Source organism: Malaclemys terrapin, chromosome 3 (assembly GCF_027887155.1).
Source record: "Malaclemys terrapin pileata isolate rMalTer1 chromosome 3, rMalTer1.hap1, whole genome shotgun sequence".
Lineage (NCBI taxonomy): Eukaryota > Metazoa > Chordata > Testudines > Emydidae > Malaclemys > Malaclemys terrapin.
Window position 1 is genome coordinate 52,384,246 of NC_071507.1, and position 14,414 is coordinate 52,398,659.

Here is a 14,414-nt window from a genome sequence, read left to right on the forward strand (position 1 = left end):
ATTGAGCCTGTCAGCATCCTTATCTCCATAAAAAGAGAGTAGTGTCACACACACTTGACTTTTTTCCTGTTTCCATCTGTTGGTAGAAGAAGTTACAACCACTGTTTGGACTGATTAGCATGTTAAGGGATATAAGACACCAAATTAGGAGGTAAGACATTAGAATTTTGTTCAATACTTGTGCTTTCTTTTCTATAGCTGGCAAAGCAGAAGTCAACCCTGAATCAGATAATAAAGCAGAATTAAAACAGGAATGGTAAGTGTAGTCTTAGAAACATATTTAACAACACACTATTCAGAGTATAACAGCTGATAGTAATGGGGTAAAAGTGGGCATTTGACAGTCTGGCAGGAGAATCTTGCCTACATGCTCGGGGTTCTACTGATCGCCATATTTGGGGTCGGGAAGGAATTTTCCTCCAGGGTAGATTGGCAGAGGCCCTGGAGGTTTTTCGCCTTCCTCCGCAGCATGGGGCAGGGATCGCTAGCTGGAGGATTCTCTGCTAATTGAAGTCTCTAAACCACAGGATTTGGGGACTTCAACAGCAGAGTCAAGGGAAAGGGTTGGGACGGCTTTGTGGCCTGCATAATGCGGGAGGTCAGACTAGATGATCATAATGGTCCCTTCTGACCTTAAAGTCTATGAGTCTATTTTAGTTGAAACCTCTATAATAGTATGCACATTTTTTTAAAATGTATTACCAATATTCAGAATGTTGATTATTTTCTTTCCTAGTTCTTCATCATTCTGTACAGATATCTTTTTAATTCCCAATAGAAGACAGTTTTCTAAAAAATTACAAGGAATTGTGGATGGTCTAGAAAATACTACCGGTATGTATGATTGTTGGTATCACTTCATAAAAGCAAATACTAGCGAATATGTAATAGAACAAACCACCAAGCAAGAAAAGAGGAGAGGTTAGCAAATGCTATGGAGTGAGAGGAAGAGAGAGGTTTAGGAAAATGAAGAAAGGGTGACAGAAAAGAGGAAAAAAATAGAAGTCAAAAAAGAAAGGGAGGCAAATACAAAGAATAGAGGGAGAGAAAAAGGGTGTGGGGAAAATAACATTGGTGGTGGTGGTCCAACTCCTTTTGTTTTTTTTTTTTACAAATGTTGATTCCACGCATAAATTTTGTATTGAGACTTTATACACTACTGAAGATTAGAGTAGGCTGTCATATGTGCCTTTTAGCAGCCCATTGGATTTCCATTTCATAAATCAGCTTATTTCTTATATTGGATAGTTTCAGGACATTGCGTATTTATAGTATGATGTATAGAACTAATCTGGATGACAGATCAAAAATAATACTGATTTTCTTCTTCTAGAGAGTTCCTATGGGTTGTCTACTTCAGGTCCGCGTATACCCCATGTGCCTTTGATTATATTTCTTGCTGTCAATGTCTGGTTGATCCATAGGTACACCCTAGCTATCCTCATGCTCTATACTTAAGATACCTAGGGCAGTACAGGACCACCCACAGCTGCAATTCCTTCTCAACCATGTGTGGCATGTAATGGAATGCTGTGGTGTCTGCATAGCTAGCTTCTCACTTAGTTGTAGTGTTTATATATACATAGTTATATTAGTTTGTGTAGTTAGGATAGATTAATAGTGAGGGGTTGTTACAGATTTTTAGAGAAGAACAAAATCTCTTTTTAAGGAGCCATTGATTAAGAAGATTTTTCCTAAGATTCTCACCAGTGTGTGCCCAGTTCACCCACTTATTCTTACAGGTTTCCTTCTACAGGGATTGTCTCTGACAGGGTTTATTCAATACCTAATTGGGATGAAAATCTACATTATCACTCTCATATGCCCTGGTACCAACCTCCCTGGAGCCCTCCCTCTCTCGCATATGGGGCATCACAATGGCCTTTTTGGAACATGTGGGAACCTTTTGGGGATAGATATGTGATGGTGCAAAAGCATTCCAATGAGAAGATTCATGGAAGACAACCAGTGTTGCCACAGCCCTCTTCCTATTCACTCTGTTCAGAATGAAGACATATAATGTCAGGAAGTGCAACAGCTAGGGGATGAATCACCTGTCTCTCAAAACATCACATCGACCTTGCAGGGTGAGGCTGTCATGCCTTCACCTCCATTTTGTGCGGATGATTTTAAACTGTTTCAAGAACCGATGAAAAGAATTGCTGATGCTTTACAAATGTCTTTAAAGGCAATTCGAGAATCTCAACTCATATTATTGGGTATACTTCAGTTATCTTCCAATGGGTGATGCTTCCAATCAACAAAGCTTTATTTGAGCCAGCGAAAAGTGTTTGGATGAGTCAGCCACCATTCCAGCTACACATAAGAGAGTTGACAAGAAATATTATTTATCTCCCAAGGACTCACAGTTCCTGTTTTCCCTTCCAGTTCATAACTCTTTTAGTAGTAGACTTTGTCACTGAAAGGTCAAAGCATGGTTGTAGATCAACCTTGCCTGACAAGGGCCAAAAATATTTGAATTTATTTGGAAGAAAAAATTACACTGGTCTACAATTTTTGAGAAGTCGTCTGCTTCAGAGATAAAATGTGCTATTTATTATGTATTTTGATGTGCTAAATTCAAATATGACAATTAAAACAACTGATTGGCTACTGTTTCTAAGATATTTAAGTTTTTACATTTTATGTCTATGTATATTGTGTAGATAGTAGAGTTTTAATCATAAATTGTAAACCTAGGTCTTTTCATGTGTTTATGGTTGCTTTACATGATGATATTTCACCTGTCCCGTTTATGTAACACTTTAAAAATCAGCAAAAGGGTTATATAAATCAAATTTATTATGAAACAAAAGGCAAAAAACTATTCTGTACATAGTTTAGTCCTATTCAGTGTCTACTCGGCGCTTCTTGGCTTGTCTCTTGTATTCATTAAATGGAGCATCTCTTGTCACTGTCCAGCAATAGTCTGCAAGCATTGATGGGCTCCATTTGCCCTGATAGCGTTTCTCCATTGTTGCAATGTCCTGGTGAAATCGCTCGCCGTGCTCGTCGCTCACTGCTCCGCAGTTCGGTGGTAAAAAATCTAGATGAGAGTGCAAAAAATGTATCTTTAGTGACATGTTGCAACCAAGGCTTTTGTATGCCTTAAGGAAGTTTTCCACCAACAACCTGTAGTTGTCTGCCTTGTTGTTTCCGAGAAAATTTATTGCCACTAACTGGAAGGCTTTCCATGCCGTCTTTTCCTTGCCACGCAGATCCAAACCCCTTGGATCTTAAAACAAGGAGAAATTAACCATCCCCCCTCCTACCTCCCACCAGCTCCTGGTGGATCAAGATCCAACCCCCTTGGATCTAAAAACAAGGAAAAATCAATCAGGTTCTTAAGAAGAAGGCTTTTAATTAAAGAAAAAGGTAAAAATCATCTCTGTAAAATCAGGATGGAAACTAACTTTACAGGGCAATCAAACTTAAAGAACCCAGAGGAATCCCCTCTAGCCTTAGGTTCAAAGTTACAGCAAACAGAGATAAACACTCTAGCAAAAAGGTACATTTACAAGTTGAGAAAACAAAGATAAAAACTAACACACCTTGCCTGGCTGTTTACTTACAAATTTGAAATATGAGAGACTTGTTCACAAAGATTTGGAGAGCCTGGATTGATGTCTGGTCCCTCTCAGTCCCAAGAGTGAACAACCCCCAAAACAAAGAGCACAAACAAAAGCCTTCCCCCCCACCAAGATTTGAAAATATCTTGTCCCCTTATTGGTCCTTTGGGTCAGATGTCAGCCAGGTTACCTGAGCTTCTTAACCCTTTACAGGTAAAAGGATTTTGGAGTCTCTGTCCAGGAGGGATTTTATAATACTGTACACAGGAGGGCTGTTACCCTTCCCTTTATAGTTATGACAGATGATAATGTCTTACACATCACTAATTGCATGGAGGACACATCTGGATGAACATGTGGTGGTGCAGGGCAGCTGGAGTGCTCAAAAATCTACCCAACATATCAACTGAGAGCACTAAGAAATGCATGCTTACACCGCCTACCATTATGTGCTACATACATTTAACAAGGGGGTGCATGATCATTTTGCTTATGCAAAGAAGTGATGCATGTGGAGATATCACCAGCATAACAGAGGTGCACTTACCAGGTCTACAGAACACAGTGATGGACAAATTAAGCAGACATTTCTCAGTAGACAGCAAATGGAAAATTAATGGAAAAGTGCTTCAATCAATATTCCATGAGTGGAGTTTCCCAGAGATAGACCTCTTCACCACCCAGGTCAACAAAAGTCCAAGGTCACTGATCATCAGAGGACATGTTTCAGATTCTGTGTTTTGAAAATACTGTTTTATGCCTTTCTGCTATTCCCTTAATTCAGAAGGTGCTAAAAAATACAAAGCAAGTTAAGTCATAGTTCCAAAATTGTCCTAACAAAGCTGGTTCCCAGATTTAGTCCATCTCTCAACCACTCCAATGATTAGGTCCCCTGAGGTCCAACCTGCTACACCAGAACTGAGAACAGATTTTCCCATCCCAGTCTGGTGTTCTTGCACCTGATGGTGTGGTTGTTAGATGAGTCTCAAACTTTGAGGAGAAATATTTAAAGAATCTTCATAATATTTTGTTGAACAGCAGGAAGTGGTCAACTTGAAAAACTTGTATTGGTAAATGGACTAAATGCCGAGTTTGAGGTGAGGAAAGAGATCAGTCTCCCAGAGTTTCTCCATTACCTCAGATGTTAGTTATTGACTGATATTAGAAGGATGTGGGATTTTGTTGAGTTAGATAATAGTTCAGTTAGAGGCCATCAGTGCCTTTCATTTTCTGGTGGAGTGTTACGTTTTCACTCACCCTAAGATAGTTAGATTTCTCAAAAAGCTAGTAAAGCATTACCTGCCTGTTAGATGACTGCCACAGATTGAAGACCTTAATTTGGTTCTGTCAGCTTTAATGAGACTTCCATTCAAATGTTTAGTCAATTGGTCCTTCGTACACTTATCAATTAGTGTCTTTCCTAGTGGTTATAATTTCAGCCCGGAGGGTTGGGGAGTTGGGAGCTCTTGTAGCAGACACCCCCTCAAAGCCCCCCCCCCCAGCCTTATGTTGTGTTTCATGGGGACAAGGTAACACTTCATCTTCGCTCTTGGTTTATTCCCACAGTGGTCCCAAATGTGCATATTAATCAGGAAATTCATTTGCTGGAGTTCTATCCTAAATCTTCTGGGAATTCTGGGGAGGCCAGATTGAATGCATTATATGTGGACAGCTCTCGCTTTTTACCAACAAAGAACTAAACCTTTCTGAGCTTCTCTAAAACTTTGTCTTGTTTGGAGAAGGACTGAAAGGCTGCCCAATTACATCTCAAAGTTTATCTTATCTGATTGTGGAGTGTATACAAAGCTGTTATGAAACCTTGAAAATAAAGCCACCTACAAATATTAAGTTCATTCAACAAGGGCTCATTCTACATGGCCCAGCTAGCGAATGTCCTTATACTTGATATTTGTAAAACAACTATGTTGGGCTCTATCCAGTGTTTACTAGACATTATGCCCTTGTTTAAACTTCTTGAGTTGATGCTTCTCTTGTTTTGGCTATGCTTCAATCTGCTGTAAGTAAAAAAAAAAAAAAAAAAAAAAGATTCTGAAGCTCCCATCCTCATAAGAGGATTGCTACTTGGGAGTCACCTGAAGAGGAACACCCATTTGGGACTGTCACTCAACAAAGCAAGGAAGGTTTCTTGCCATGTATGGTAATTGGAATTCTTCTAGATGTGTGCCTGTTGGTGCTCCACTACCCACCATCTTTCCCCTCTGCTTCAGAGTCCTTAATATTTGAAGAATCCACAGTAGCAAATGAAGTGGAGTGGCAGTTGATCCCATGCTGCCCTGTATACCCTTAGTACAGGGCACAAGGACAGCTAGAGCACGTGTGTACCATGTCTACACTGCTAGCAAAAAATCTTCAATTAAAGGTGTCTGTGCACGTGATGTGCAGCACCCATAGAACACACATCTCAAAGTACAGTTACTTTAAGATAGATTGGATCCAGCATCACAATCTACCAAGGAGTCCATGGCAGTGAGGTCTTCCTATTGGTTTCATCCTTATTCTGTTGTTGCTCTTGTATATTGGCTGGCTTGTACCAGTAGCAGTTTTTGCTTGCCTGGTAGGCAGGGTCTGTTGTCAGTTTGCAGAGACTGGGAGGCCCAGTCACAGGTGAGGTCAGAATTGGATGCGTCCTATGCCTACAAAATCTGGGGATAATCCTGGACTAGTTAATGTCAGTATTGTTCTTTAGGGCACTGTGGTAGCATGCTATAGTGAAAGCTATGAACTCCTGAGTTCTAATATTGTCTTTGCCACTAACCAGCTGTGTGGCTTTGGCTAATCACTTAACCTCTCTTTGTCTCAATTTGCCATTATATAAAATAGCATATGAAATCTGTATGGGGCAGCTTCTTATGTTAACACATCATAGGGCTGGTCCACACTAAGCCCCCAGTTCAAACTAAGATACGCAACTTCAGCTACGTGAATAACGTAGCTGAAGTCCAAGTATCTTAGTTCGAACTTAAAGGTACTTACCGCGGGTCCACACGCGGCAGGCAGGCTCCCCCGTCGACTCTGCCTACTCTCGCAGAGCAGGGTTACCAGCGTCGACAGCGAGCACGTCCGGGATCGATTTTATCACGTCTAGACAAGACGCGATAAATCGATCCCAGAAGATCGATTGCTTGCCGCCGAACCAGCGGGTAAGTATAGACGTACCCATAGAATCACAGGGTTGGAAGGGACCTCAGGAGGTCATCTAGTCCAACCGCCTGCTCAAAGCAGGACCAATCCACAGAAAGATTTTTTTGCCCCAAATTCCGAACTGGCCCCCTCACAACCCTGGGTTTAGCAGGCCAATGCTCAAACCACTGAGCTATCCCTCCCCCCTGACCTCAGTGTTCCTATTAGGCTTGGTTCACCCTATAAATACAATGGGATAGGGATGCAGTTTGCATCCATCTGATCCTGTAGGAGCAGTTGCACCAAGACAGTGATCTACAGGAACAGTGGCAATGTTTACACTATCTTCCGATAGTAGTTCCTCAAGGGGAGAGCAGCTTTAATTTCTTACTAGGTTTGCCCTCTTTGGTCATTCTTGCCCACTTCCTAGGCTCTAGCAACTGGCTTCAGCTGTCCCATTTGAGTGGGACTTGTGGGCAAATTATGGTCTTTGTGATTTTCCACTGGACAGGCTTTCCTGTTAATGAGGCCCAGCACAATAGGTTCTGGCAGTAGGGATTGAATCAAATATCTTGACTGTACAATTTTGTGAAATTCTTTTCTGCTTTCATTCGAAAACTATTTCTGTTAACCAATTTTTGGTGGTCATTTGAGTGTTCACCTAAACCAAGTTTCACTACCTACCTGAAAGGGTGTTGTGAGTATTGGTTTGTATATGGTTGTACAGCACTATGAAGATGAAAAGTGCTGAATTTAGCTATAGCAAGTAGCGGCTGATTTGCAAATGTAGTTACATATATATTAACAATCTTGCATTCTTCATGTCTAACATAGATGGATGTATATGTTCCTGTATGCCTGTTGTTCCAAAAAGGTGGGGAACCCTTACCTCTGTTTGTTGAAATAATTATTACATTTATACTTGCATATATTGAATATTATAGCATATTTAGATACCAAAGGCCAAATTAATCCGTGGCACAGTGGGGGCACTTCTATTAACTTCACAAGAGTTGCTGCTACTTATACCAGTGGTGACTTTGGCCCTGTTGCGTTTCTTCTTTTTATTTATCCTGACACTAAAAATTAGTAAATATATATGTGCAGTTATACTTGCCATGTTAATAGCACTTGTCCCTACCACTGGCATAAACTAGCTTTCAGTGACAGTGTCACAGGAAAAACATCAAGGAGTCCTTGTGGCACCTTAGAGACTGACAAATGTATTTGGGCATAAACTTTCATGGGCTAAAACCCACTTCATCAGATGCATCTTCATCTGATGGTTTTAGCCCATGAAAGCTTATGCCCACATAAATTTGTTAGTCTCTAAGGTGCCACAAGGACTCCTCGCTGTTTTTGGTGATACAGACTAACATGGCTACCACTCTGAAAAGTGTCACAGGAGGCACTTATGTGTGTGCACATTAATCTTAACTCCAGGGGTTAAAACTGGGGTCACAGTAAATACATCCTGGCCTCAGTTACACTGGCACAACTGCAATGGCCTCAGGATTTGGCCCCTTGAGTTTAGACAGAAATATTTTCCATCACTAGAATATCTTAACAGCTTTTAAAATACTTTGCATCACTGTTGTGTGAAATTCTGCAATATATTTTCCTTATGCTCTGTTATTTCACCTCCTGTGCATAATATGTGGTGCACCAAATCAATATTGTTCTCTTTTGTAAGTAACAAATTTATCTTTGGAGGCTTGGAATTATTCATACTTAAGTATAATTTGTTAATAGAAAAAAAAGGATTTTAGAGCTCCAAGATTTTGTATGTGAAATGAGACACAGATTGCTGTGAAATAATGGTAAATTATAAACTACATAGACAATAAGGACGCTATAGAAATCTTAATTTTTAATTCAATATATACAGTTCAGTGTGGTGATTTCTTCATTATGTATCATATTGCGGTAGATTATATGGGGAAGTACAATATTAGTGTAATTGGAGAGTGGAATATGCATGCTGTTTATGATCTTTGTTTATGTATTATTGTAAATTTGAGTTCTGAGAAGAGTCTCAGAAAATTAACTTGTTTTAATTATCTCTTTTTAGCTCAGGTTATTCCATTTTCTCGTGATATTCATCTGTCAGTCTTCATCACTCAGTCTTTACATAAAATAATGCAGTCACCTGAAAGTTGTACGGAATTGTGGGAAAAAGAGTATCCAGTTCCATGGCCCAATTGGGAGCTACTTCTAGGAACAGATCCATGCTACCAAAACAAAGTGTGTGGTGCAAAGTTAAAAAATGTATCTAAGTAACATAACATTTGATTGTAAACGTATATTTTAAAATAATCTGTTATATGTTGAATGCTAACCCTGTGTTTGGCACTGTACACAACAGAAAATAACACTCTCCCTGCCCTGAAGGGTTAACATTCTAATAGACACACACACAGGATGCGCTGGGAAACCCAGCGGTGGCAATATTTGAAAAAATGTTATCAACTTGCTTTCTGTTGGCATCATATTAGAAGTGAATCTTTAGGAAGGACTCTTTGGAGCTAGTTGTAAACTAAATATGAATATACCAATCTGAATTTATGTAAGAAAGTATAGGTCCTGGGTTTTGTTTTGTTTTGTTTTTTTTACAGAAGTTCAACTTATCTATTTTGACAATTACTGTTTTGAAAAATTATTAATTTACAAAACTGGTCAGTAGATATCTAAATTGCTGTTAACAGAGAAAATTTAATTAGACCAACCCTTTGTCAAAATGAAATTTGTAACTATTTCTTACAATATTAAATCTACAGATTTTGACTCTTCTGTCTATTCTTAGTAGTTCAATGGAACAAGTTGAATCTTATAGCAGAAACTTTTTGCGATACTGTGCCATGGTGAATGAAGCTAAAACTATGAATATGGAAATCTTAGCACTACAAAGGGAATTATCGTCACATGATTTCAGAGGAATCTTAAATAAGTATACAGATGATGTAAATGAGATTATATGTATGACTATTGAAAGACGCATTCATATGATTAAGGTCAGAAGTGTTAAATATCAAACAGACTGCCTGCCATATTTTGAAACCCTGGTTAATATAATACGTTCATCATTGTATGCAATAGTTGAAGCAAGGAACTCATATCTCTCAGAAGTAAGTGACTTGATCATTTTTATTGCACGCACATTTAGGGTTTATAAATGAAAATATGTTAAATAGCATATAGTATGTATGGTATTATTCCACACATATATTAATCAGCAATATCATGAAACCAAATACTGCTTAGTTGCTATGATGTCATTAAAAGATTATATAATTAAAATGATCTTTTTTACATTTATGAAGGGAAACCTTAAACTATGGTTCTTTTTAAAAGCTACTCTAAAAGTGTCTCATAGGGTTCTACATTTTTTTATTTCTCTGTTTACCACAGCAAATTTCCTCAGTTTCCAAGAAGATTTAATTTCTAGTTGTCAGATCCATCCATCCATCTGATCAATTGCCTTTCATTAGTATCGTTCCACATAATCTAAGACATGCCCTGGAAAATGAGTTTTGCATAGCAAGATCCATATTGGATTTTACAATGTATTGTGCTCTTTACACTTTGCAGATTTTAGGAAGCTATGCTTGCGGGATATGTGTCATCTTCAAAATTATTTTTATAAAAAACACTTCCAATTCTTCAAGTGATTGTTCACATGTACTGCATTTATGGTGCACAGCATGAGGCCACCATCTTTGAAGACCGGTGCCCTCGGGTGCCCCATAGCTTAGGCATAAAGGATGGGGTGGGCAAAACTGCTCTCCAGTTCCTTCTTTCCATTTGTGGTTGTGAGACTGAACATCTGCAGTATCTTTGCCCGATGTGCTACTTAATTCTCATAGTTAGTTAGCTGTAGTTTATGTAGTTAGTTTCATGCTTTCTAGCTCATTAGCTATATATATATATATATATAAAACCAAAAACTTTTAGCTTTATAGTCAAGTCCAGGTGCTCTTGGCACCAGACCCTTAAACACGGTGAAGTCCAAGACCCTGGGATTCAAGACCTGTCCCTCTTGTGAGGAAGCCATTTCTATCAACAATAGACAGTGTAAGAGCGTTTTTTGTTTGGAGGATGTGCATATACCACACAAGTGCTCTATATGCTGTTCCTTTTCTAAAAAGACCCAAAAATCCAGGATCATCTGAAAACATTCCTCCTTGAGACTTCACAATGGCTTCATTGACTCCTGAGCATGAGAAGTCTATCTGATCAGACAGTACAGTCTCTGAGAGCACTCCAGTAAGTCAACGGTTCACTTTGAGCTCCAGAGATCATTTCGTTTTGAGGAAGTCCCTCTCTTTTCCAATGGGGTTGGCCAGTATCTCTTCAGTGTCCTCAGGTCAATCTTTTGAAGAGAGGCCTCAAAGAGCACCAATCCCATGGTCACTGGAGACACAGATGTGCATCTCTGGCACTGAGCAAGCCGTAATGGGTCCCATTGATGCCTTGACATCAAGCAGTCATCACAACATTTCTGCTCAGTCTCCAGATGCCACTGACGAGTCTGGTACTAGTAATCGTGGACTGAAGCACTCAGCACTGAAAGTGTCAGTTCCAAAGATCTCAGCATCAGAGCTCTGTGCGCACAAATGTACTGTTTCTGACTCTGAAAATCCCAGTAACAAAGGACCACACCCAGAAGAATCTACCCATGGCACTGGTGCAGGGTGCGAGCAGTTATTACTGTCTGTTAATGACTGTACTTCCTCCTGCCTTGCTGCCTGAGCCTTTATTTGTGGTACCCACCCAGCTCAAGGTATAAGACACCTAATGATAACTGACGAAGATGACATTCTGCTCCTTTTTTCTACCAAGAAGTTACATACCCTGGCACAGACTTCAGCACCGTTACTGGTTCATGATCTCCCTCCTGGACATCTGAGAGATCTGCTTCATGGACGGAGGTAGCTTATTCCTTCTTTGAGTGCTTGTCCCTGTTTGCATTCTGCTTTAAGCATGTGCTTCATATGCCTGTGAATGGAAGTTTTTGCTAGCATTGGTCTGTGCATGGGTCCTACCTATCACCAAACCAAAGCTATACCACCATACCAGCTCCATGTGCAGGTGGCGGAGTCCCCCATGGTGCGCCAGAGGTTGGTCCTGGCAGAAGTCACCAAAGTCGGAGACTTCCTGGACTAAGACCGGGGAGACTGGCTGGATCCCCTGACGCTCGCTCAGCGCATGGGGCTCTCCAGACCTTGTACTCCACGGCACGTCCTTCAGGAGGTGAGGGCTGCTTTGCTACCCGCTGCTCGGGACTATCTCGATCAGGTCCTGCGAGAGGGCACGCCCCGCCCACCCTCCACTCCAAGCCCTCCAGACTTTTTCATCGGGCCCCTGCCCTATGGACCCAACCGCCCCCTCCCCCCCGTCCCTTCGCCATGAGCCGGCTGCACGATCTGCAGCCAGTTCTGTTCCGGGCCGCGCCAAAGAAACATCTATACACACTCGTGCTCCATGTTCTTCATGTCCTCACCCTCGCGTCCCGCCCCGATACGAAGTGGCAGGACCTTCTGCCACCTCTGGAGGGTGAGGAGCCCCGGTGGGCCAGCCTTTATTCTACTCTGATCCCGAAACCCACCGGGACATCGGTTGGTGGCTCCTTCACGGAGCTGTGAGCACGGGTGTGTACTTGGCGCGGTTTTCCCCTATCCCAGACACCTGTCCCTTCTGCGGCGTGAGGGAGACCCTGGCTCATGTTTATCTGGAGTGTGCCAGGCTGCAGCCCCTATTCCGGCTCCTCACGGATATTTTGTTAAGATTTTGGTTGCACTTTTCTCCCCACCTTTTTATTTATGCACTCCCTATCCATCGCCCCACAAAGTCACGGGACCTCCTGCTCAACCTCTCCTGGCCCTAGCGAAACTGGCCATCTATAAAACCAGAGTGAGGAGGTTGGCCGATGGAGTCTCCTGTGACTGTGGGGCCTATTTCAGGTCCTCTATTCGTTCATGTATCCAGGCAGAGTTCCTCTGGGCGGCGTCCACTGGCTCCCTTGACGCCTTCGAGGAGCAGTGGGCGCTGTCCGGGGTTCTCTGCTCGGTGTCCCCGTCTGGTTCGCTTCATTTGACCCTTTGTTCTCACTCCTGTCCCTCTTTTTATTAGTTGTCTCCCATAATTTTTTGGTCTCCAGGTCCTGTGTACCCCCCCTTAGCCTGGGGGGGATCCTTTAGCAGTGGGCAGGCTTCGCTCGCAGGATCACTTCCTGGATCCCAGTAGGACCATACCAAGGCTAAAAAGGGCTATCTAGGACCAACTGCCACTACAGTTCCTTCTTGCTACCCTGGGTCTGAGACAGATCACTAGTGTCCATAGCTTGACACCCCCCCACACTCCTGTACCCTATTCCCACAGAATAGGGGAGAGGAGACAGGGCTCAGGACTTGGAGCAGGAGAGCCTAGTTGAGGACCTGGAGGTTAGTGGCAATTGCGATAAATTACAACATGGTTTTACGAAGGGCAGATCGTGCCAAACGAATCTGATCTCCTTCTTTGAGAAAGTAACGGATTTATTAGATAAGGGAAATGCGGTGGACCTAATATACCTGGATTTCAGTAAAGCGTTTGATACTGTACCCCATGAGGAATTATTGGTTAAACTGAAAAACATGGGGATCGATATGAAAATCCAGAGGTGGATAAGGAATTGGTTAATGGGGAGAATGCAGCGGGTCGTATTAAAGGGTGAACTGTCGGGTTGGAGGGAGGTTACTAGTGGAGTGCCTCAAGGTTCGGTTTTGGGACCCATTTTATTTAATCTATTTATAACTGACCTCGGGACCGATTGCAGGAGTGGGCTGATAAAGTTTGCGGATGATACGAAGGTGGGAGGCGTTGTAAATTCGGAGGAGGATAGGGATATCCTGCAGGGAGACTTGAATGAGCTTGTGAATTGGAGTATCAGAAATAGGATGAAATTTAATAGTAAAAAGTGTAAGGTAATGCATTTGGGGATGACTAATAACAATTTTAGTTACAAGATGGGGACGCATTGGTTAGAAGTAACGGAAGAGGAGAAGGACCTAGGGGTCCTCGTAGACCGCAGGATGACTATGAGTCGACAATGCGACGTGGCGGTGAAAAAAGCCAATGCTGTCTTGGGATGCATTAGGCAAGGTATATCTAGTAGGGATAAGGAGGTCCTGCTCCCGTTGTACAAGGCGCTGGTGAGACCTCACTTGGAGTACTGTGTGCAGTTCTGGTCTCCCATGTTTAAAAAAGATGAACTCAAACTGGAACGGGTGCAGAGAAGGGCCACTAGGATGATCAGAGGAATGGAAAACCTGTCGTATGAAAAGAGACTAGAGGAGCTTGGGTTGTTTAGTCTGACAAAGCGAGGGCTGAGGGGGGATATGATTGCTATCTTTAAATATATTAGAGGGATTAATACAAGGGAGGGAGAAGAATTATTCCAGCTTAGTACTAATGTGGATACGAGAACGAATGGATATAAACTGGCCGTGGGGAAGTTCAGGCTTGAAATTAGACGAAGGTTTTTGACCGTCAGAGGGGTGAAATATTGGAACGGCCTTCCGAGGGAAACGGTGGGGGCGACGGACCTGTCTGGTTTTAAGATTAAGTTAGATAAATTTATGGAGGGAATGGTTTAATGGTAAAACATAGTAGTCAAGGAAAACCAAACAATGGTAGGTAAATCGTATAATGGCTGACAGGGGTCAG

General features: G+C 41.8%; 1 protein-coding gene across 1 annotated transcript in view; it reads left to right on the forward strand.

The window, feature by feature from the left end:
• Positions 1 to 14,414, forward strand: part of DNAH14 (dynein axonemal heavy chain 14) — a 468,480-nt gene that overhangs the window by 108,513 nt on the left and 345,553 nt on the right. The window contains 4 exon segments of the mRNA XM_054022851.1: positions 199 to 256; positions 737 to 834; positions 8,782 to 8,954; positions 9,488 to 9,835. Coding sequence (XP_053878826.1) covers positions 199 to 256; positions 737 to 834; positions 8,782 to 8,954; positions 9,488 to 9,835 — 677 coding nt within the window.